The sequence below is a fragment of the Lipophrys pholis genome (genome assembly GCF_963383615.2).
Source record: "Lipophrys pholis genome assembly, chromosome: 15".
NCBI lineage: Eukaryota > Metazoa > Chordata > Actinopteri > Blenniiformes > Blenniidae > Lipophrys > Lipophrys pholis.
Window position 1 is genome coordinate 11,285,196 of NC_137642.1, and position 25,977 is coordinate 11,311,172.

At 43.0% G+C, this 25,977-nt stretch overlaps 1 protein-coding gene across 4 annotated transcripts; it reads right to left on the reverse strand.

The window, feature by feature from the left end:
* Positions 1-164: 164 nt before the first annotated feature.
* pax2a (paired box 2a) lies at positions 165-25,876 on the reverse strand (the record flags this gene model as incomplete). 4 transcript variants are annotated; one of them, XM_080482203.1, is made up of 11 exons in its annotated part: positions 165-286; positions 500-586; positions 2,183-2,284; positions 9,156-9,276; positions 11,198-11,373; positions 18,154-18,198; positions 19,199-19,318; positions 19,508-19,593; positions 23,030-23,227; positions 24,332-24,497; positions 25,828-25,870. In XM_080482203.1, 11 exons carry the CDS (start codon positions 25,868-25,870, stop codon positions 165-167), a joined length of 1,266 nt encoding a protein of 421 aa, XP_080338329.1. The 4 variants fall into 4 exon arrangements, with proteins under 4 accessions (XP_080338329.1, XP_080338330.1, XP_080338331.1 ...); XM_080482205.1 differs by having other exon boundaries at positions 229-305; XM_080482204.1 differs by lacking the exon at positions 18,154-18,198.
* Positions 25,877-25,977: the final 101 nt, after the last annotated feature.

Sequence of the window (25,977 nt, forward strand, 5' to 3'; positions counted from 1 at the left end):
GTGGGGTGGGGGGGGGGGGGGGGGGGGGGGGCTTTGACCCAATGTGTTAAACGCTGAAGCTGGGTGCACCGGCGTCGCCCTCGCCCCTCCGTCCTCCACATGACGCAAGATGACGGGGTTTTGTTTGGGATTTCTCCTCGCTTCCCTTCGGACCTCAGTGTTTCTCAAACGGGGACAATATGGAGGCCGAAGCTCTGGCCCTGCAGTTTGAGCTGGTCTCCGGGGTGACTAGTGACGGTCGTAGGCAGTGGCAGCAGTGGGAGGTGCGGAGCCACGGGATGCGGCACTATAATAATAAGGGGAACCTGAAAGTTAACAGAAGAATGAGCCGTTGGAAACCATGAGGTCAAACGTCACGTAGAACAAATGTGTAGAGGTTCCAGGGACAGAAAATATTCAGAGCCTGGAGGGTTTTTCTGTCATTCGTGATAGGTACTTTACTTTCAGTTTTTGTTAATCACTATGAAAGTTTAAGATTACGTAACACAAAGTCACTTACTTAGTAATGCTGGATTGCTGAACCGCCATGCTTCGTTGTAAGTCGTGTACTGTGGATGAGAGTACGGATTTCCGGAAAAATCTCCTCCTGCAGAACAAATAATACGATCATCAGGAAAGAGCCAGCGATATAAATTTGTACAATATTTAGTAAGATATTACCCCTCTAATTACATTTCATTTCAAATCGCTGTTGATACAATCGCCCATGAGTGAGTATAAGCAAGAGTTGAGGAATAAAATTCACAAAAAGACACCTGAGGTATAACCAGAGTCAAAAGTGAAGTCCACCTGACGCGATGTTATAATATCAAAAAATGACTTTTCTCCAAGTTACATTGCAGTTACTCACACGGCAGTGTCTCTGAGGCTTTTTTTCCATAGCCACTTGTAAAGCTCCCCTCCACAGTCCCCTCAGGTGAATTGCTTGTTTTATTAATCCTCTGTTAGCCTTTAGGATATCCTCTGTTTCTTTTTTTTCTAACACAGGACTTCTCTGCTTTTTGTCCTGCTTTAAAGTGATGATGCTCCGCTTCAAAACTCCCTAATAGCTTCTCAGAGACTCTCATTCTCTCATTGTCCTCCCTGTGCGGGGTGTGGAGGGAAGGACGGGTGGCTGAGGGGATATCAGAGAGCGATGCCGTGGGTCCACAGGTTTCCTTCTTTTATGGGACTATAAAGGCTGGGTTTTATATGAAGCTGCTGAAGAATGGCCTTTACTTTAACAGTGTTTGGAGCCGCTCACTAAATCTTAGTCATTCGCCACTGGATGAAAAACCCCACAACCTCTGGAAACGAAGGCATGTGTGTTGTCGTGCTTGTAAGCATAGTTGGGTTTGTATATCCATAAGAACTCTCCAGTGGCATGCACTAATAAAGCACAACTATTTTCTCAATTTGATCCGAGACATCAGCTTTTACCTCTGCTTCCTAAAATGTTACCCTCATGCACACTGAGTTCACTTGGAAATGCTTCTTGATTATTGGTCAGTGTGAGAGGTATGTGTCTCCGCGCCATAAAGGGAATTGTGGTTTCAGTTGTTTTGGGGGAGAGATCTACACACACTTGCAGCTGTAGCATCCTCACTGCTGGTTGTGTAACTTGAGCTCATCCCTGAGAGAGATAGTGATTTAAATATTTACAGGCCCTCCACGCCTCTGTGTTTTGACCCTTAACTGTTTGCTGTGAACCTGAACTGCAGGTTAAGTAGAGGGGAAAGAGATACGCTCTGCAGCCCTGGGTGTCCGGGGAGGCGAGGAGAGGAGCAAAAGCAGTGTTTATCGATGGGGCTGGTGAGAGTGCGCTGTGTGGACATGGCGAGGGTAATGAGCGCTGGGAGCTGGAGTGTAACTGAGAGGAACTGTCCTATCTCACGGCCACTGATTGTGGTGATCGCCTATCGAGTTCATCTAATGTCCTCATCCACAGACGCTAACCACACGCTAACCGCAGTCTAACAAAGCTATAACAAGCTTGCTTCAATCCTTTGAGTCAGGAGCAGTGCTTTGTTTCTTAACTGTCTCAATAGCGAAGGCGTGTTTCATGTTTCTTTTTCTGTTAGTGTACATGTGCACTATTGAGTGACCTCGACATCTACAGGACACCGTTGTCGGGGACTAATGAAAATAAACCCCCCTAACAGTAAAATTAACGACATCATAAAGATGGAGTAGAATCACCTACCAGGAACCATTCCAGCAAGTGTGGAGGTGGGGTAGCTTCCTTGTCCTGTTGGGGGGACGTGGGGTGGGTAGCCAGGTAAGGTGGTGCTGGCCATGTCGCGACCTGTGGTGACAGAGAAGGATGCTCCGCGTTACGTCGATACTCTTCAACAGAAAAGCTACAACTGATTGTGTTTTGCTTGATGAGTGGTCATGGTGATATAAGAAAATAAGAGGTTAGAGAAAGACTAACTTGCCAGAAGGTGTCAATTTGAATATTTTAAAATGCTGAGAAGGACAAAAAAAACATGTGAAATGTTGCATCATAATGCTTCATAATGCTTGGGGTTGCTTGTGTTTCTATCTAACGCCACATAAATGCTCATCTTATCTGTTCACGTACCTCCATCGTTATCACTCAACAATCAACATTTATGTGGTCTGAAGTCTTTTGCTTTGATGAAATGATCCAATCAGAGACAACAATAATTCAACACAAATGTCTTAAATGGCTAAAAAAATGACAAGAGCATCAAACCAATGAGAGCTCTCTGTGTTCTTTGCTCCACATTCAGTCCTATAATTAACAGTGACAGCAGTGAGCCTGACTGGATGGAGGGGCACACAGGTTCAACCAGGCCCCGGCATCAGCCCTACATCTCTGCCTTTGCAACCCCCTACTTTGGGTCTGTCATGAGGCAGGAAAAGGACTGGGAGGCCTATTGTTAATGAGAAAAAATGAACAACGGGTCAGATGTGGAGGAAAGCAGGGGGTGAGAGGAGCAGTCCTGGTTAATGAGGGCCAAATAGTCAGTTTTGGTCCTGTGTGCATCAACAGCAGGGCCACAGAGCAACATGTGAGGTGGTGGCTTTAATTTGGTGCATGATTAAGAATGACTAAACAGCTTCAAAGTGAACACAGATGTAAATACGCTGAACATAGTGACACTGATTGATTTTTTTTTTTTTTAATCTGCCTACGGGGCCTTACAGTTGAAGTTGTACCTGCTATAAAGGGCTGGCTGGCATACTGGCTGTAGCAGGGGCCGTGGGCATGTGCAAGGTAGCTGGGAGTGGAGGCATCTACAGAGAGGCTGGACTGGTGGGGCAAGATGTCAGCTAGAGCAGAATCCCCAACAGAGGAAGGGGTGAAGGGGGCAAAAGATGCCTCATGGGGCTCTCTCTTTACACACATGGAAGGTGGATATGATGGGTGAGAGTCTGGCAGATGAGAAAAAAAAAAAAATAAATAAATACTTGATATAATGCAGACATACAACTTTATACGTACTGTGTGCATAGTCGTGTCAGACGCTCACAAGTATGGTTAGATGGGTGTATACACATGAGTAAACGACCTAAAGAAAAACTGCTCAACTGAGGCAAGAACCTACAAAATATTCAAATCGTATCACGCACGTAGCATAACACAGCCATTAGATAATGGAAATCACAAGACCGGACTCCATATCCTTATCAGACCGAAGCCATAAGGATGAGCAACATCATAAGAAGTGCACTTGCTAATACACATTAACTTATCTTTTAAGAACCTAACAGCAGGCATCATATATGAATACAGAATAGATAAGCAGTCTTTAGCTCCCGATTTGTTCATTTACATAGCTTATAATAATAATCTCACACGCACCCAGCAGTAATTCATTCAACTAAGTGGAAACATACACCAGTGAAATGTTGCAACAACACATCGCGCCTGATCAATCAAGCTCAAATGCGTAAAAAATTTCCCCAAGGTTTTGGGAAAACAAACAACATAATCTCACGGCTGCTTTCGCACAACAAAATCACTCCCACAAATAACCAAACAATCGGCTTGCAGACAGTTCAGAACTCTACACTTTGATCTAATTTAGCTGATGAGTCTTGGCGTCTTTCATTTCACCGGCTCTGCCTCTCAGACCTATGCAATCAATGTAAGCTCTGTCTCCGGCCTCTCCGTGCCTGCTGCAGAGCTCGTTCTGTTCGCTGGGCCCTGTAGGGAGAGATGGCTCTTTCCCGACACCATGATAGCCTCATTAGCTGCTTCCCTCATCATTGTTGTTTTACAACAGGACTGTGTGTTGCGATTCCTCATTAAGATAAAGGCCGTTCTATGGAGAGGGGACGCACCAGTGTCGGCCCCGGAGAACCTAATATCACATAGTCAGGCAGGGTAACTCGTTGCTTTCCCATACAGTCCCCCTCCTTGTCTGTGTGACATTTGTAGAAGTCAGGAGCTGCAATTACAGTAAATACACTCTCATCTCATCTCAGGCGACTGTCTCCGCTACAGCGTGAGCAACACGGTCTTAACTGTACATTTTCAATGTATGATCAGATCATTAAAAAGAATGGTTGCCTTGAAGATCTGGCATGAATTGAGATATTCTAATGAGTGGGCTTTGCATTTAATTGGATGGGCCAAAACTTTGTCAAATGCACTGTCCAAATAGCCTATGTCAGACATTTATAGAAAAGCGGGTCTGCAGTTGGGGAATGATGGCAAATCCCTTGTGCTTAGCTCTCCTCTTCAGTTAATTATAGCTAACATGTCATCTGTTAAAGCTTTTAAAGTTAAAACAGCTTTCAAAATCCTAGAGTCTTTGTTAAGTATTTTTTAGCCACATTACACATCCAGAAAGCACACTGATACAAGAGAAGGACAAAAGAAAGTATTACCTTGGTTCTGTCAAGAACACCATGAAAACATGGTTACTAATACACCTAATTCTGAAGCACTGCTGCTTTTGTCACTGTTCATGATCACAGCCAGCTTAAATCGTTGAATTAAACATGAATTTTCAACAAAGCCAACAAAGAGATTGCATCGAAAGCAGCCATAAAAGAATAAGAGTTACACAATATTTAAAAAAACAAAAACATGTCATATTTTACTTGTTAGTTTAAGAAAAACACAACTCAGTCCTGGAGTATCCTAGTTTTCAAACACAGATTGTGCAGCTATCGCCTGAGATGGCTTGTTTAAGTGAATGTTGCTCATGCAGTCACAATATATCATCATCCTGGAGAGCACCTTGTTGTCAGGTTATACTGCCCACCTCATCTTTGGGACATTAATCTGAACGTTAGGATGAGAATGAAGTTGCCAAACATGAGGTCAAGTCTGTTAATACCGTGTCTGAGTTTCCCTGCATGTTACTGTAAGCCTCTGTTTTCTCAGCGCCGCGAGCAAACGTTGTCAGGCAGACAGGGGTTACAACGAAACAACAACCGATACAAATGCTGCGTTCAAGACCACTGAACTCTGAAACTAATCAGACATGGTGTTGCTTATTGTCCTGGAGACGAGGCAGCGCCTGGGTAAAGGGAGCCTGTCAAATCACAAGCCCTGATGATGGAGATGGAAGATAAACTCGGGGTCCTTGGGGACTTTTCTCCCCAGCAAACACATCTCTGAGAGAGGGGAGATGGTATAGAGTTCTCCAACGTCTGTCTGTGCTCCACCGCTGATACCACGTCTACAGACCCCATCAACCATAGAAATGGACTCTTAAGAACCCACAACAGTCCGCCGAGTGATGCTTCCAGACATAGCTAGAACAGACTTCCCCCAAGTGAGCATTTCATTTTTAAACACACACAGAGGAACTTTGCTGCGTGAACCATTTACTCGCAGAACTCTTGTTTTGAGACGCTGACATTCAATCTAAAGAGAACTGCTTCGATTTTTTTTTTTTTTCACTGTGTTCAAAGCAAAACTTCCCTTTAGTAGCGAGGAAGATGTATAGAGAGGAGTTGTGTTAGAATCTGCTTAATAATTGCCTCACGAACAGCATATCTTACATTCTCACATTGCCGTTGTATTAATGTACAATTACGGTTAAAAGCTCCATTCAGTTGTGAATGAGTGAAGAGTTTAAATTTAAATTCCACATCCACAGCTTTAACATCAATCATTATTGACTGTGTCTTCAAAGGTTACTCTGCTATTTGTGTGCACGTGTGCTTGTCTGTGTGGTGGTGGTGGTGCTGGTGGGGTGATATAAACATTAATTTCCAAGCTGGCGGCTGCAGGCGTGAACTGAGTTGAGACAAGCCGTTTGTCACCAGGCTACACACCAGGCACCGCAGGTCAGGTGGCTGCTTGTTGTTCGCCACCCAGCAGAGAAAAGCTGATACTGCCAGCTCCCAAAAAAAACCCCAAACAAAACCTACAACTACCACACTTCAGTGAGTAAATTAATCTAAAATTTCATCTGTACGATTTTTGTCATGTTTTACTCATAGAAAGATGAGAAATTGATAAAAAAAAAAAAGAACTAAAAAAGGAGCAGCTCTCATCTTGTGAGTTTTCCCAGGTCAGAGGGGAGCCCATTTACACCCGGCCGTCCCACAGGTTCTGTGGAGAATGATTATCTTGCCCTGCCTGCTCCGACGCCACTGAACTCTCATTGGGCGCCGCCCTGCTAAACTATGGAAAAGTATCTCAAACATAATTTGTTCCACGTATAAATCATCTGGCGGGATCGGAATAACTGAATCAAAGATGTACACAATCTGCAGGATACTGTAAGTTGTTTACTTTTGCTAGAGAGAGAAAGAGAAGAAGAGAAAAATAAGATAAGAAATACAAAACACGCACGCACGCACGCACACATGCACACACACACACGCACACACACAGATGTTGGATGAGAGCCAGTAGTGAATCATAACGTGCGGTATTCGGGGACGCACTGCGCAGTTCACAACGTTTATCAACGGCACACAAAAAGTTTCGACTTTGAAGGGAAATGGTAAATATAAAACTGTATCCGTTCAGCCATAGCCACTATTATTTCACCTGTTGATAAGAAAGATTGCCTTTATATTCTTCTTTCTTTCTATAAAAATAACTAAAAGTGCAGCAAATGATCCTGCATGAATTAAAAATGATGAATGTGGATTTTATTCTGATTTTCTTGACCATTGTGCGTCCTGTTAAGCGTTAGCGGTGGTTCAGTGCACAGCATCTTGCTCCGACTTGGCAGCCAAACGCCCTCCCTCCTAGGTAACTGTCTCTTTCACACATTAGGGTAAATGGGACACAAACATGGCCGACATCGCTTGTGCTTGCGCCCCTAAACTGCAAAACTGAGCACTTCATTAATCATTCATCTTTAATAGATTATGCAAATTTCAGGACATAAAAATCAACAAGATCAATAACTGGGTGCATTTTAATTGGGTGCAGAAAACATTTAAAGAATGAATATAATCTCATCGCTTCATACCGTCTGAGAGCATAATTTATTGATAATTGGATCCCAGACTAAGTGAGGAAGGTAATTTAGCATTTCTTCAGCCTTGGCGTACATTCCTATTTACAGGGTGTGCTAATGGCGGAAAAAATATTTTGCACTAATAACCTACACACAATCAGATGCCTAATGCGTTAGTTTGCATAGTCGTGAAAATCAAGTCATAAATGTGTACTGGATATTACTTGAGTTTAATTTGCTGCTCAAAATAGTCAAACACATTTTTGAAATGGCTCCAAAAACCCCCCCAGAAACAAACATGTTGTCATGCTCCACTTTGCAAAAAGTTTTGTCAGTTCATCTCCTCTATACAATCTGTGGCCCTCACATGTATCGCTTTAGGAGGCCCCCAGGACCCCAGGTGGCTTGGAGGCCACCTGCTATGAGTGTGCTCCCCAGAGCGAGACCACTTTCATAGGAGGAGCCCGGCATAAAAGACAAAAACACACCTTTCTTCTCCTGAGGCCCAACTTTCTGGGGCACGGCTACCTCCCACATATTCAGGAATAAGAAGGGGGTCTTTCTTTTCCCATAGCTCTGCGCCCGTGTCTGGGGTTGGACTATAGAGATCATATGAGCAGGCCTGCTGCAGTTTTCAATCATGCTGTCCTCGTCTTTACTTACTCTCTCGCACATACACACAGAGTAGACTCACTGACTCCGATTCCCACAGCATAATTATGGGACTTTTAATAAAAGGCTGGCATATTATTCTGGAGTCAATGTGGCCGTCGGTGAGCCTCGCCTTGCCTCTCCTGGGAAAAGACCCTCAAGAAGTCACGATGAAGTCATATTTCAATTAACCAGGTGGTGATCAACATGGACAGCCGAGCAAGAGAAGCCAACGTACAAAACAGGCTGGGATGGTGCAGGTTATATGATACAGACACTATGTGATATCCAATGCTCCACACCTGCCTTTACTTATTGGTCCTTCATCGGAGCTCCTCCTACAAAGAGCAATCGCTTCACGAGATGGAAAAAAAAAAAAAACACCCTTGTAATTTCAGTGTTTCTTTCATTGTCTGCCTCTTGCCTGGGTCTCAGGTCTCTCTCGTACACTCCCTCCACAGCGTGAGGCAGCCAGCCAGCCACAGTGCTATTCCAGCCGCTGTCAATCAACAGGCTATGATAGCCTTTGATGACAACGTCGTGTCATGGCGAGAACAGCAGCTGTCTCTTATGAGAAGTGCTGCTAGTCAATCTGTTATCGGGCCAATCCAAGCTCACGCAACAGTGTGCGAGAGAGCTGTGGGATTTTAATGGACTCAGATGAGATATCTCTTAGAACTAATAGAGGATGAAAAAAGTTTTTTGTTTTTTTCATCAAGCCATTTTACGTTGTTTGGGAAGATTTGCTCAAAGTGGTGGCATCTTGATGAGTAAATAATGATAAGAAAGGCTTGATAAAGTTTTCTCATTTATGTTGCTGGGATTATAGTGTAAATATTTTTGTAGATTTTCGACGACACTATTCCTTAACCTTTTCCAGTTGCAAAAATCTCATTACAATGGTTTTGCTGATAATTGAGTATTTTGGTTTTAGAGAAAATTGTAGAAGTTGTACAAAAGCTGGCTATTGAGAGGTGACCAGAACATTTTGAACAATTGAATACCGTGCGGACGACATGCTACTTTCAAGTTTGATGGCCTTGCTGTCGATTTTGTGGGAGAGCCCGCAGCCGTGTGTATTCTTTTTTTGGGAGCAATGTAGCATGAGTCAGATTGTACCTGTCACAACAGAGTAGCTCTGGGAGACGCTGGAGGCGAGGTCAGAGCTAGCGCTGGTGGAAAGGCTGGGCTTCACATCCTCTAGGCCGGCATTCAGGGACGGGAGAGAGTACTCGTTTGCCTGCAGACAAATTCACATGTGAGCAGGTGGCAATCAAAAGGAGTAATTCACACAGGCTCTATTAAAGTTCACATTCCACCAGATCAGGTCATGATCTAGTTAAAATCACAGTTGAGCTGCACGCGCGCCTCTTTTAGATTTGGATTTGGAGCAGATTTGCCAGTTTAGGTGTCAATGTATGGAATATGTTTGAAACAAGCCCTGGCTTTATTTGAGGAAGGCACCAGTGATCCTCTCGCTGTTTTTCTTCTGAAAAATTTCCTATGAACGTGGCCCCCAACCCCGCTTCCTGTGCTTTACCAAGACCTATGATGATGTATGCATGCATTAGGGCTTGTCTGAGGAGAAGGCAGAAAGGGAGAGAGGGATGAGAGAGGGATTGGAAGAGGAGTGAAAGGACGGGGTGTCAGCTGGCTCTTTGTGCTCCACTGCAGTCATCCCTGTGACCAGTCAAGGGAGGAGACATTCAGGGCTTTGTTACAGGAGAGACATGTGGTATGTTTTTTAAAGGGGAGTACAACCTCAAAATTGGCCTTTGTGCTTTGCCTTGAGGATGAACACATAAAACACGGTTAATAAAATAGGTTTTTTCTTAAAATTGCATTGTTTTGTGACTTTTTGGCTTTTATTAGTCTTCACATCTTATTTATAAATTTTTTTCAGCACAATACAACATCCTGTGCAGTTCCAGCCATTTGTCATATTTTACTTTCTACTCATAGTTTGCTATGCTACTGTAGAAGACATAATCCACATCCAAGTCTTCAGTATTTATTCATTTTAATCTCTGGTTCAAACTGCTCGCAGTGGAGATGAATCTTGTTTGTTAATGAGATGACACTTCCTGACCCGATTCTCTTTGAAAGGATAAGTGTGTGTGCACACAGTAGTGTCTGCGAGTATTTGTTTCGGAGTGCTTGTGTGCATCTGTTTGTCTCAATGGGGTTGGGGTCCCACAGGGGCGAGCTGGTGACCCCAGTCTTGTCTGCCTCTATCCCAGATAAACTCTAATTGTCTGCTTACAACTGTTCCCTGGCACTAGGCTGGATGTTCCTCTCTATTCCGCTGGGCCTCCGCAGCACAAGAGCCATTTTGTCATGCAGATGGGCTGTGGGTAGGGCTGGGCAGGACTGGGCGGAGGGCGAGTGGCAAGCACAGAGGGGCCTGAATGACCTGACCACATGGCTGCCAGAAGTGTGGGAGGGATGAGGCCTATTCAGCCTGGCCTCTTCAAAATGGCTTTTTAATGCCCTGACGCAGACACCAGACAAGCCCCTAATAGCCTAATATCCCACCTTTTCACCAGTTTCAGAAAGGGAGGGGGTGTTGGAAGCAGGGAGAAAAAAGGAGGTGCATAGAAAGAGTGGAAAGCAGTCTGATTAATATTACATTAAATTAAAACTGATTTTTCTGGACCATTCTGACGCCGTTTTTCTCCCCCCCCTCTCGCCTTTTTAATACCTTCTCCTCCACTCTTTGTGATTGCAAGTCATTTCCAATTCGTTTTGGTATTGATCTTGCCGTAGAAATCACTTTGGTAATTAGCTGCATTAGGAGCTGTATAGCAGGCTGAGGGGCTGTCCCTCTGATTTATCGCCGTTGTAATTCCCCACGATCGCGCAGAGATGAAAATGAACTCAATTAGGGCACTGCTAAGGCTGCATGGGTACCCACATAGAGTTCCAATGGAAAAATTAATAGTCTCTTGTTGTTTAACAGTTTAAAGTATGTAAATAAAGGTTATCGGCGGTAGGCTGGTAGGCTGCTTTTGGCAAAAAGTAGCACAAGACTTTTTCTCACTGGTGTCAGGTTTTTTACCAATTGACAACGATAGAAATCTTCAAAGTTAATTTCATTAACGGACTGACAGTACGATGCTGCTGCTCAATATCTTCATAGGAAAAATAAATGCGTTTCAAACCTGTTCAGGTTTAATGTGTTCTGAAGTGGGGAAGACATCGGGGTAAGAAGGCCTCTCAAACACACGGTCCAGGGCCTCCAGCTGTTGCTGGGTGAAGGCGTCCGCTCGCAGGTGCTTTCTCAAACTTTCCACACTGCCCTGAGAGTCGCTGCCCGGGCCTGAGCCATCAGAGCCATCTAGAGTAAGAAGGAGATGGGAAAAGGAGGGAGGGAGGGCGACGACATTCTGCATCAGGACATGGCTCCAGTAGTTTAACTTGATATTATTCCTGCAAGCCAGCTTGGTGACAAAATCGTGAGGCAAAGAACTTTGGAGCTCAGTGGGTATGAGAACAGTGGCTCAAGGAGCAGTGGTGAAATAAGGGCGACGCAGCGTCAGATGTGGCTTTTATCTCTCTGTTTCTCACACACATGCACTCGCTGGAGCAGCTCTCTGCCTCCCCCACCTCGAGTCACAGTCACCATCAGCATGGTCATCATGTGATGGGTCCATGGTAATTGATGGATTACCTTCAAGTGCAAATATATACTTGTAAGGGAGAGCGTGTGTTCCCGGAGAAGAAAGTAGGGCTGGCGATTACATACAGAGCCTCTCACTCTGCCAGCGGGAAATGGAGAGCCATTATTTAACTGTACTATTTCCTCCTGAATGTATTACCCTTGCCTCTCTTTCTCTCCTTCCATCCCCCACACATTTCCTCTCCTTCGGAAAGCAGAATGGAGCATGGATGGTACCCGGGGCCGAATGAGGACGGGGCGTCGAGGGCAAGTGTATGCATTTCCTCACTTGGTCACACTCTATATAAACAAATGAGCCTCTGCTTCCCTCGTTCTTCTGATCTCTGACCCCATCAACTTGGCCGGGGAGCCCACCTCTGCTGCTGCAGCTCTCCCTCTGCTCACTCATCATGTCCCCAGCGCTGAAAATAAAATAAAATGAAAAAAATCTAAAGCTAAAACCTACAGCCAGCATTCCAGGAACCTCCACTCTGCTGGCTGCCTCCCACCACCCTCCCTTTCCTCCCTATACTGCGCCACCAACAGCGGATGAGGGCTTTAGCGCTCGTACAAATCTGTCATTCTAAATTTGCAGCAGATTATGTTCTCTCCTGGGCGAGTCAGCGGTGATATATGATATGCAAGGCCGCTATTGATTGCCTGATCCGCTAGCAGAGGAGGAAGGCGAAATGAACTTGGAATGAACATCATGCCTCAACTCATTGTGCGTATAATACTCTACTTAATCCCACATTTTTCTGTGCTATGGAATTCAATTGATCAATCATGTTCCACTGATGGTACCATTTCAGGGGCGTTATTGCCATTCTGCTCGGCTGCTTGACCTTTTTTCAATGGCTGAGGCCAGAGGATGAACCCGATTCGCACCAAGAAATAGATCCATGGAGAGAATGGAATAGAGGGCTGCAATTGGCTGTGTGTGTGTGTGTGTGTGTGTGTGTGTGTGTGTGTGTGTGTGTGTGTGTGTGTGTGTGTGTGTGTGTGTGTGTGTGTGTGTGTGTGTGTGTGTGTGTGTGTGTGTGTGTGTGTGTGTGTGTGTGTGTGTGTGTGTGTGTGTGTGTGTGTGTGTGTGTGTTCTTCAATGTTAAAATATATTGACTTTAGGTTTGTGTAATATTTATTTGAAAAAAAACAACCTAAAACTGTTTTTTCCTTCCATGAGTTTGGAAGAATATTTTAGCTTTGACATTTGCTTGTTTGTTTTAAACAGCTTCCTTGGGTGAAGGTTTGTGGGTGCTGGGGGTGGAGCAGTGGTAGTGTTGCTGTATAAAACTCAATTGTTCTCTGTGGTACAGCAGAAAATGGAGCCATTAATTACCTTGTATCAGCTGGTCTGAAGGGGGAAAAAAAGGCAAGCCTGATCAATAGCAAGTGTTTGTCATTCACTCCAGAGGACCATGCTTATACTGAACACCCCCTCACACACTTAATAAGGCCTCCTGAACTAGTAGTAAAAGTACACAGAGTCCCACCACTGGGTTCTTTTTGATGCTCCTTCTGTTATCTAAATCTAAACAATGAAAACAAGCCTGGGTCCTGACAACGGTCTGTCACACAAGAACGGACCATGTAAGAGCAGCTGGGTGTTACTGGAGGTTTGTTTATACAAGTTATGTTTTGAACGTGGCGCAAAAGAGTTTGGTCATTTTAAGTTCAAACCCACAAAATATTCTCTCTCGCCCGTGAAATTATTCACATGAATATAATTCAAATTTATGTGCCCCAAAAATTACTGATTTGGCCTTTAAATGGAAATAATAGTAAATCATTTATTTTCAGAATTTGCCATTAAGGGTTCATGTTTGACATATATCATAAGATAGCTGCAATAAATCAGATTCATCCTTTGACAGTCAGCGTGTCAAGTGGAGTGTGAAGCCCGACTGTCAGAGCGTGTGGTGTGTGTGTGTGTGTGCGTGCGTGCGTGCGTGCGTGCGTGCGTGCGTGCGTGCGTGCGTGCGTGCGTGCGTGCGTGCGTGCGTGCGTGCGTGCGTGTGTGTGTGTGTGTGTGTGTGTGTGTGTGTGTGTGTTGTCTCATTGACTGACTTGTTTCGTTTTCTCAGTGTTTCTTCACCCCCTTCGGGTGTCTCAGCAGGTATTCTCTTATCACTCTCACATCACCAGCTGACTGCGTCTCTTTGTTTTAACACCAACGTGCGAGGAGACAAGCCAAGATAAAAAAATAAAAAAAAGAATCACCAGCAGTGACACGACGAAGAAGTGCGGACAGACCCAACAGTAAATGCCTCACTTGGAGGGATGTTGTACAAAGGTTGAATTTTAAAATGTGTCCGAATTTATTGAAAAAGAAATGTCAACTCTGCCACTTTGCTTCCGACTCAAAGAGAGAAACTGAAAATTAAACTGCTTTTAATTAGTAATATGAAGATCTAAAAGTTGTTATACTCTCTCTTTCTGTCGGTCTGTCCTTCTCTCTCTCTCTCTCTCTCTCTCTCTCTCTCTCTCTCTCGCTCTCAACTAGTGACAGCAGGCCTCGATTGTATCAAAGACGTTGTGTTTTGCCTCGTCTTTAAAGGGGCTGTTAAGATCCTGTGGTGGCGTGGTGGCCCTTAATGTCCTTCTTTCATCTTTCCTGTTCTTGTGATAAGATAACTCGGAGGAGAGCCGAAGTGGAGGCTTGTTTGAAAGGCAAATGAATTCCTACACACCGCTGGGCTCTCTCCGTAAATCAATGACATGGGGTTCCCTAGATCAGAGGCTGCGAGTCAGCCCTTTACTTATTTGTCCTCTGCTGATAGGTGAAATGATGCTATTGCAAATTGCGGATCATTTGTTGATGTTTTAAAAATGCTGTTGAGCTTGAAAAGAGAGAGAGAGAGAGAGAGAGAGAGAGAGAGGGAGAGAGGGAGAGAGAGAGAGCGAGCACAAACAAACTGGTATACCCAGAGGGTGAACACTCCTTCGCTGTAAGCTAGCTATATTTATGAAACCTCTGAAGCGGAAAGGAGAGAGGTGGGTGGGGTGGGGGAGAAAGAGGAGAGAGGCAGCAACACTGCCATGGCTGTTAAGATCCTGTTATGTTGTGGCGTGTTTAAGAGCTTTATTAATTCGATTTAGCACCACCAACCAGTGTACTGACTGTCAGCGGGCATAGTGATGTTTATTTGATATTTGCGCTCACTGGCAGCGCTGAGGCTTTGCCAATAAAAATTTTTTTTAAGTATTTTATTTACTTCATTTTATATCCTGAGACCCAGATAGATGCAGAGAGTTCATAATGAAAAAAACAAAAAACAAAACAAAACATGAAAGCAGTTTGTGAACTGAATACATTAAGAGCTGGATCGACTGTGGTTGGAAGGCCTTGAAATTCAAGGTTTGTGGTTTGATTCCAGGGTACTGCTGTCCACGTCTCTTTTAAACAATATACTGATTTATTCTTGATGTGTTTGTTATAATAAAAATATGGTTCTTGTGAACTGCTGACTGAATTTGAGCTAATATTTACATGTTATTTAAAACACACCACAACAAAACAGGGAATTGAAAATGCCAACATATGAATAAGTAGAAGAACACATTAAAAGAAGTCCATTACTTGTTTTATAATATTTCAGGTTTAACTCATTCGTCTAAATTAATATTAAGGATACTCCCATTTTAGTGTGACTCCATTACCTCCTCCTATGTTTCTTTGTCCTCTGTCTTCATCTCCCTCCTCTGGACCAAGCTATCGTTTAATGTAGCCACCCTCTGTGCTGAGTATTTGTGGAAATGCAATTAACGTATCCCTACTTTTCTCACTCTTCAAGCTGAGTAATGCATCGCTCCATTAATTCTCGGCATTGCTGCCAGTAATTGACTTTTCTATGACATGATTCCTCTTCATTGAGTGAATTTGCTCTCTTTATATTTTGGTGATGGAGCTCATTGTATGTTGTTTACAACTGTACGTGGGGTCTCTTGCAGCCATTTTGCCTGATGCAAATACTAGTTTATGCCACCAGGCCTCAGGAAGAAGAGGTACACAATGGAGGAGAAATGAAACGCTGAGGAGAAACACAGAGATAAAGCCGAGGAGGGGGAGGAATGCAATGTGGACCCTTTTGTGCCTCCGCTACTGTCAGGGCTCTAACAGCTTCTTGTCTCTATGTTACGCTCTGTGGCCCCTCTCAAACCTGGGCTTTTCTCTTGCACACACACCCCATCAGAGCCATCATGGCTCTCATGATTCCATTTTTTCTGTCTCGCTCTGGATGCATTTATTTTCTAAAGTGATCCTCTATTGACTCATTGTCATGGAGTGGCTTGACTAGTCAACCAGTGCAGGCCCTGGTTCAAATCCATACACTAACTGATTTAAACGCAGCAAATGGGTCAAATGTGTTAAAAGATACACTCTGGACGATCGCCAAAAGGGCCAAGCCAAGTCAAATCTGAACAAATCTAAACAGCTGTGGTGTACATTTTTTTTTTTTCATGCTACTGAAGAAAGTTGATATGATTCCCGCCGCTGCCAGCGTTCATTCTTTTATGTCGTCAGTGAATAAACCTGCTACACCACATTTTTCCCCCCTTCTCTCACGCACTCATCAGCTCCTTCTACACTCATCCCACACCCACGCTACAATCACAAGTTATGACCTTTGCTTTCTCCACCTAATTTATCACCGCAGCTCCTTACTGCCTGTCCTCCCGAGAGCTCCACTGGGCTCCATCCAGGACCCAGCAAACCCACGGTGAGGGAAACATGCACTTAGGTCACATCAACCTGACTGCAAACAGGAGCAAGGTCAGGAATAACCTGTCACTGTATTGCCAAGAGGAGAAAAACAGTACATTTACATGGGGCTGCACCACCAACAGAAACCATATTTCTTTTAAGAAAATAGAACAGATCACAGCAGCTTTGGTACATATTATTTCACGTCCAAGTCATCCTCGAGAAAATTCCGGCAAGGCTCAAACTTTTTAAACGAGTGCATTAACTTCTCACAGTGTAATACACATTTTATAATCACCAGCAGTTGTCATCCAATCCCCTCCGTCTCCTCTTGGCTCCCACCTCCACCATAGGTTTAAATGACTGAGTGAGAGCATGCTGTACAACAGGCTAATTTCCCCACTTCACTATTAATGCATTTGGCAGGAACAACATTCCATTTCCTGTAATGAGATATACAAATAAATCTGGCTATGGGTAGATTCAGGGTGGGGCGGCAGTGGTGGAGGTGGTGCTGTTGGTGGTGGGTGGGTGGGTGGGGTGGGTGGGCAAAGGAGAGGGACGCATTCTCCCAGCGCTGGCATAATTGGTATCGCTGCTTGCAGACATGCAAACCAATCTTACCACAGATAGGGCTGAGACTCTCTCTTTCCCCCCCTTAAGGCTATTTCTTTTGTCTTTTCGATAGCTTGCACATCCAAGATAGAAGGAGGGGTGGGGGGGGGGGAGTGGGGGGGGGGGGGGGGGGTAATTTGTGAATTAATAGCTTTTCTCTGCAGAATTGCAAATTCTTTTGAAATGTCACTATGTTCACTTTGCGAAAAGCATCAGAAACCACAAAGTCGCACATAAACGCACACGTACTGGATATTTCCCTTCTTCAAGGTGCACCTGCACAAATCCTAAAAACTAGTTCTTGCTCGGTCCTCATCGAGGTCCTTTCGCTCCCCCCTCCTCCTCCTCCTCTTCTCACAAACCCACTTTTCAACCCCCCCCCTCCCATTCCTATGCTCCTCTGCCTCTCATCCCCCACACCCCTCCCATCTTCACTCAAAGCCGTCCAGTGTAACATGCTACTTTTAATTTGCAATAACACATGACAAGGACAGATTAATAGCTCTTATGGCACCTATGTCCCTGAAGCTCGTCTTACGGGGACCTGGTGTACATAACGCGTGTCACACTACATTATCTCTACAGCCCTGCAGTAATGGGGACCTTTTTCTTCCTAAAAGGGCAACCGCTGACTTCACTCACACCAGGATCACACTGCCATCACAACATCACTGGTACAAGGACTGGGAGTTGTTGTTTTTTTTTTTTTCATGGTCAAATGATAGCAATGTCGACACAAATAAGAAAAATACCTTTAAGCTCAAAATCTTCGATTAGTTTACAGACATGCAACAGATCACACAAATTATTAATCAAACACAAAATTCAGAAATGATTTTTTTCACATGATAAAAAGAGGAAAATTTCTCGTTAAGATTAAGTATAAAAAGTGAATAAATCATGTTGGTGAACTGTGTGTTTGGCGTGACTTTATATTCTATTGCAGTCACTTCCACTTAATTTTCTGTAATGTCTCGGGAGAGTATATATTAGAAAAAACAAACAAACAAACAAACAAACAAACAACATCACACGTCATAAGCTCTTAACCCTGAAAGAGCAAAAACGACAAGTGAGAGGAGAGTATTGTGGTGTGATAGACCAAAGCAAAAGAAAAGGGTGTTCTATGTTCAACTTACAATGTCCTATTTTCCTTCCATCCAAGTGGTTGCCACTCCAGAGAACTAAAGAGACAGAAACATAAAAGAAGGAAGTGGCCTGTTTTGATAAGTGCTCTTTGAGATCATTTTCAACCATATCATCCCATCAGCCTCACACACACACACACACACACACACACACACACACACACACACACACACACACACACACACACACACACACACACACACACACACACACACACACACACACACACACACACAGGCCTCTTCCCTGCCTCCACCGGGCTGTTCCTACACCTGTTCAAGCCTCCACCAGGGACATGTTAATTCATAGGCATTAAAAAAGCCAATTGTTTGCACAACCGATAATCTATTAGTCCTCAGGCAGTGTGTGTCCACTCTCTTGCCTAGGAATGAGAAATTCTGGCTTGGACTAAATAGGCTTCCTCTTATATCTTTCAGAGTATCTACGCCTATTTGCCTTGGCAGTTCCTTGACAGTATTAGTATATAGTCAAAAATATTGAATGTTTTCATGTTTGCTGCCTGGCTTTAATGCTTCCCCTCAGAATTAAATAGGCTCAGAGTCTAACGGAAATGTCGTTTTATATTAATATGGTACAGAATATTTATTGGCTTGGAGTTACTGGCCGAGAATCACAAAATATCTTCTTTTTCTGCCTTTTGCTGCTCTATAGGATTGAGAACCCAGAACAGCTCGGGGCTGATGCCGTGCCAAGGGGGATTATAGTTGTATGACAGCTATATGGGGAATCTACAATACGTCTGAGGTGGTATAAAATTGAGATGCAGCACTGTAGGCGTATCTGTATGGTAAAATGTAGGGCATCAGAAAGGCTGATTGAATCACAGCACTCCCTCAACACTTGCCCTGCCTGATATACAACATAACAAGTCACTGGAGACGGCATACAGAAACACACTTGGTTGCAGCGCTGTCATAAATGCCATCCTTTTCACACACAGGAAAAGAAGTTGGAGATGAGTGATGAGGAGAATTAAAAAGATGGGAAAACAAAGAGGTCTTGTGTTTTTCTTACCATCGTCTCGTTTCCTCTTCTCGCCGTTGGAGCGGGGGATGCCCAGAATGCCGTTGATGGAGTAGGATCCTACAGGATCGTTGGAAGCACTGGTCACAGGAGGCGACGCTGTGCTGGGCACTGAAAGAGAAAGCTGTGTGAGTCTGTGTTGGTGCTTATTAAGGCGTCTTGAATTTTACAAGTGTCTCAAAAGTTGTAAATGGACATCACGAAATGACGTGTTTCATTCTAGTTCGCCTCTGTATCGTCACTCTGTTCGGGTCGTTTGGCCGGGTTATAATCTGTGTGCGGCCCCCTTTTGGCGCTCACCTATGGTATGACCAGGCGTGGAGAGCGGCGTGACAGATCCGTCAGGCGATGGGTGGAATTGCTGTTGGACTTTGGTGCGGATAATCCTGGCAAAGTGAACAACAGACACGGATCAATCAATACCGCTTCCAGAGCATTGAGATTTCACACCGGACCAGCCACCACGGGACACTTCAACACATCACATCCACTTACTGCCTGTGCATGTACAAGTGCTTCATCGTTTGGGGCGCTTCTATCCTCATATTCAGGCCCCTGTCGCAAATAGCCACTCTCCGGGCTTTAAGGGCAATCTCTGTGCTCCTGTGTGAGTGTGAATAGGAGCTGCCCCCTGAGATGGTGGATTCAATCTAGCTGGATTCTGGGGTTAGAAATATGATAAAGTCCCTATACCAGTAAGATGTGATGTGGCGGGAAAGTCTTCATTGCACTTTGGTCTGAATGATCTTGCAAACAAAGCATGAAATCACATCAATTCACCTCAATGATCAGCTTCACTGGCTCTACCTGGCCAGCTCTAATAATCTCCCTCTCCTGCTCCCCTCTCCCTCTTTTTCCCCTTGCTCTCTCTTTCTCTCTCCATCTCTCAAATCTGATCTTTTACTCTCACCTTCATCCTCTTTTCTCATTTTTCCCTCGCCTCACTCTCCAATGTGCCGTCTGCTTTACTGTACTTTACAATGGCTGTCTTTCCAATGCCAATTTTTTTTTTCTTTCCTATCACTCTCTTTTTACTCTTCTGCAGTTCATTTTCCTATTTCTATATGTTTCACTGTACTCTCTCGGGTGTCTATTGTAGTTTTTTGTCTTTTTAAAGTGCACACAGGAATCATCCAGGCTAACTGGGGATCAGGGCCTATTGATCGGGGTGGCCAGATTGAAAAGTTGGCGATAAATGGCATCAAAGGAACAGCTAATGCAGTTGTTGAATTTAAAATTTTACACGACAGTAAAGCGACGGTATCTTTTTGGCCCAAGCTCAGACAAACTTCCATGTTCAAAGTCTTTTAACCCATTGCTCACATTCGCGTCAAAACAATTATACAGACGGAAGTATGAAAATAATTATAGAAAGAACAAAAAAAGCCTCAAAGATTATTATCTCTTTGTAAATGTGAGAATTGCTGTAATTGATTCAACGATAAAGGTACAGTGGGATTTACCCCAGCTCAGATTTTGCTCTTATGGGACATGATCGCATTACATTAAACCATGACTACAGTAATCTTTTGATTGACAGACGAACATGAGATCATCCATTAAAAGGCAGCACTGTAAAGTGACAGAAATCCCGTGTGGAAATCCGTGAACTCGACAGAAAAAAAGCAGATAAAACACTTTTTTTTGGGGGGGGGGGGGGGGCTGCAGGTGAGGCCGAAAAATACTCACTTGTGCATGCAGAAACCAGCAATAGGCTATCAATTGTAAGCCAGGCAGCTATGGGGTTAACTTCCTCAGGGGTAAAAATGTATATCAGACTCTTTTCATTCCCCTCACTAGCTCATGTGTCCTCCATACTCTCTCCTTCAGGCAGGGCAACAAAGGCTAGTAGCCTCCTCCAGAAAACACACATCAATATTTTATTTGAATTTCTAACATCTCACCACAACAGTTATCTGACCTCATGACTCGGGGGAGTCTCATGAATTCAAGGACTTTGTTTCGAGTCTATGCTGTTGATATTGAATAAGCAATTTGGATGGCTGAATTAACGACTTTGGTGTTTGGGTGTTGTTAAAAAAAAAAAAAAAATCCTGAAAGAAATATTAAAATGTGAATCAATATGATTGAAAGCTGCTTATGGGTATGCTTTTGTCCATTGGGCATGGTGCAGCATGTGGAAACTCCTTGCTGCGACAACAAAACAAAGTGCAACCCAGTCTCTGTGTAATCTTTAATAATTCATGCAGGAAAATGTGTTTAAAGCCAGGACATCCTCTTTAGTCAACAGAGCAGAGGTCATCTCCTTAACCACAGAGACCACCAGCGGTCCACTGTCTCTGTCTCTCCCCTGACTGCCTCTTATACCAGCATTCCTTTTTTATTTTCTCCTCCACATTGTTCCCAATCCTTCTTTTAGCAAAACAAATTTAAACATACATATATTTATCAAATGTAATATTACAAATTATGGGTACAATCAAGTGGAGTTCATGTGAGATTATCCTGCATATTTTCTGCAATATAATACAAATTTGTGAATCGTTCTGTTTTAAAACCATCCATCAGGGAGAGAAATTCTTAAAGTTTGTCTCAACGTGTTGAGATTAGCGAGGCCACACTTAAAACATGAAAGATGCTGATTTGTGCTTTGAAGCAAAATTTTATGTTAATTATTAATAAAGAAGCCTGTGTAGTTTCGATGGACACGATTTCCCATAATTATGCTGTTACACAACTAACATTTCAGACATTATCTGTAACGTTTCCTTTAGAAACATTATTAAATACTGAGTTAAACATTTTTTTTGTTTTGTTTTCCATTGAAATCAAAGAATAAAAAAAAGAAACCTGTTGAAACTAAACAAAATCTAAAGCTGCCAGATATTTCTATTTTTCCCCCTTTTCATTTTTTTGCAATGACTCACCCATCTCCTGCATTTAGCTTGGATGTGTTATGAGACTCTCTTCAGCTCATTAAAATGTAATGCTGATGACCAGCTCTCTGGAACAGTGCCTCCTAACCAAAGTTCATCACTGGCAGCACACTACGGGGGTTTTTCACGTTGCCTACATGCGGTGGGGCATTTTTTCACCAGCCGTCCTCTGTCTAAAGACACTTTGTCCACTTTGTCCCGCCTCATGTGTAAAGGTGAAGGTGTTGGGTGTCTGCTGCTTCAGGGAGACAGAAACTCCTTTATCGTACTTTTACGCACAGCAACAACTTCCAAAAGTTGGTGTTTTTTAATCTAATTTACTTGGTTTTATTATTATTATTATTATTATTATTATTATTATTATTATTATTATTATTATTATTATTATTATTATTATTATTATATAATCTTGAAATGTAGATCTGTTGTCGCTCCACACCTCGGTGTTGGAAAACACAGCAATTGTGTGGCAATAGAGGCAGCAGCCTCTGTCGCAGTGTGGTCCGCGTATTGAACGACTTTGTTGGGTATTTCCTTCTGCCTCTGGATCTGGTTACGCGGTATTGATCGGTTTTTATCGAGACAGATGTGATTCTTCGTGGCCCCAGCCTCAGCCCCCGTGCTGGCTGTGTTGTGGAACAGGAGGATTGAATTGCACTTGTGAGACCACCCCGGATAGGCTCCGCTGGAATTGACTGGAGTTGCGCCTTGTGTGCGTGTGTGTGTGAAGAGCAAATGCTTATTTCGGAGATGATTTATCCCGATCCTTGTATTTGCATCACTTTTATATTGCGCCGAATGGTTAAATTTGCAAATACAAAATGTGACCACTTCGAGCGGCTACCAGTACTCTTTTTAAAAAAATATATATAAATATCTATGTATAATAAAAATCTACATGATAATAAGAGTTCTTCCCGCCTACCTGTTGATGGATGAAACGCTGGGAACTGTGTCGTTGTCGCAGACGCCCTCGGCCAGTAGCCGGTCCCTTATCTCCCAGGCGAACATGGTTGGATTCTGGCGCTTGTAGTCTGCAATTTTATCCACCACTTTCGGAGTTGCAACCTTTGGTTTGGAGCCACCAATGACTCCGGGTTTAATACTGCCGGTTTCATAATACCTGCATGAGGGGGGGAGACAGATTGAGCGTTCTTGAATGCATCCAATCAAGTCAAGTCAGAGAAAAAAAAAGTGTCTTAAAACTCATTTGTGTGGAAACAAAATTCTCCAACGACCTTCTGCAGGTACATATAACAGCGAAAAAAAAAAAAAAAAAGAATCACCTATGAGTATGATGGCGGCATTAATCTAATAATTGGACTAGAAGTGTGCAGTTATATGGGTCTAATTGAGTGTCAGCTGGGAAGCGAACAGAGCGGATTCTCAACGAAAAGCAGTGTCATTAAAATAAAACAAGAAGAGCAGTGAGACGGACAGAACAAAGGACAATTTAGCTGTAAGAGCACAGTTTGGGGAGAGGGGGAACCTCGCTTCTAGTCTCCATGAGCTTACAGTAGCATGCACGACGTGCCACCGTGATCTATTGGTAAATGTTATTGACAAACATTCAGTGTGTGTGAAATGAAATACCTCTGAAATGCCTTCTGATAGCTGAAAAAAATATATTTCAAAATATTATCTCACAGCATTTGTGCTCTTTAAGTATAAATGACCTACTTTTATATTTATAAAAAAATACAGGGACGTTACGCATATGATATAGATTTTTATTTTAACTCAAAGCTCATTGTAATGTTTTTTTTTTTGCGTGTGTGTGTGTGGGTTTTTCTCAATCCGCTGGTAATATTACAATTTGTGCCTGAGAAGTTACTTTTACAGTAATCTCACAGGCACCAGTCGTTAGTCTCATACAATATTCACACAGCCTCACATTTCTCTAGGACATTTTTTTTTAATTCATTGGATATGAGCTGCAAATTAACCTCCTCGCATTTATTTCATGATTATGATGCTTTTTTTTTTTATCATGCGAGGTTGCAGGTGATGGATAGAAAAAATCTGGGACGCAAAACTGCTGTGTTCAAGTAAAAAAAATAAAATAAAATAATAAAAGACAGAGAGAGAGTGTGTGGAAAAAAAATGACCTGTCTATATAACCGATGACTGAGGCTGAAATAGAGCTGGGTGCGCATATAACAGCAGCTATAGAAGATTGATGTTTGACACACATAGGGCTCTGTCGGTAGTGGATCCACCCTTTTACCTGCCGAGGATTTTGCTGACACAGCCGTGACTGACCCGTAGCTGTCTGGAGATGTCGCAGGGCCGGACGCCCTGGTGGGCCAGCTCCACGATCCGCTGCCTCACCACGTCCGGGAGGGGTCTGCCGTTCACAAACACCCCGCCGAGCTGGTTCACACCGCCGTGCCCTGCGTGGGATACAACAGCAGCACGAGGGGACATAACATTACATACCTTCAGAGAACACCGGCATCTATTTGCAGGCTTATTTTATTTCGTCTTGTTTTTGGAAACGTCTGTATGTTCTCATCTATTGAACATGTACTATTTTCCTGGTTTAAAAAAAAATTGCCACATCAACGTTAGTTCGCACGGTGTAAACCACGTGTATGGCGCATGTTATAATAATAATAATAATAACATCAATAATAATAACAATATCAATAATAATAATAGTAATAATGTCTGTTTAGTTTTAGGTATAACAATTAAATAATCAAAAAACACTACGTTATTAAGCAATCGTTTAAATACTACACATGGAACACTTTATTTTTCTTCTATATATAATTTAAAAAAATATAAACAACAAAAAGCGCTTGGCCTACTTAACCGTCATTTTCCAATAGCATCTCCACCACTGCAGCCCAACACATGGCGCACATATTATGTTTCGCCCCTGTTTAATTTTCCTTGCACAATTATTGTAAATAATTAAAATAAGCTTTGATAACTCATATTACAAACGTGGATTGTGCGAGTGGCGAGGGATAAATAATTCAGCGGGAGTGCGGGTCTTCTTTACGCATATCATATGGAGGTAAACACGAGGAAAATGAAGAGTTCCAACAACGACTGCCCCAGTTTTTTCTCTCTCGCCACGTTCATTCTCTCCTCACTCTCATCCACCGCATGAAATGATGGAAAAGAAAATGTTTTGTCACGTTTGCGTCAATTTACACACAAAGTACACTTGTTTTGTTGAAGCCAATTCACAGGTAATAAAAAGCTTTGTATTTAAATTGAGGAGTTTCTATTCTCCCATTTACATTTTAACGTCTCAGCTGAACTGTGAGACAAAGTTGCAGGAACTGTACAAAAAAATAAATAAAAACAAACGTAAACAATGTCCATGTGCGTTATTGTCCCAAATGTCTAAAACATTTGTGATATCCACCTGCTTGTCAGTATTTGTTTTCCTAATATTATACTCTTAATTTATTAATCATTGAATTGACGTGGTTGATTTTAGTAAATATTCCTTGTAATTGATAGACACTTTCAGGAGAAAAGTCATTTTGAGTACATTAATAAACACCAATAAATATGAGGTTGTTTTAAATATTCTAACGCTGTGTTTACTGGAATCAAATAATGGCAAACGGCGAGAAATAATTCAACTGATTTAATCTTATAGTTTTCTCCTTTTTTGAAGAAAAACAAAACTTTGAAAAATGCGTTTTGTGCACGTAATAAAGCCACACCAGAGTGTTTTCTGAACTACTTCAGCATACTCACGGTGCATCGCCGAGAAGGGGTCTGCTTTGCAGTGAATATCCATGGGATAGCAAAGGAAAGAAAGGTAATCGACTGAGGTCGCCGTTTCGCCTCTGTGGTGCAGCTTTAAAAGAGTAAAAAAACAAGGATTTATATGCAGGAGTTAAACAG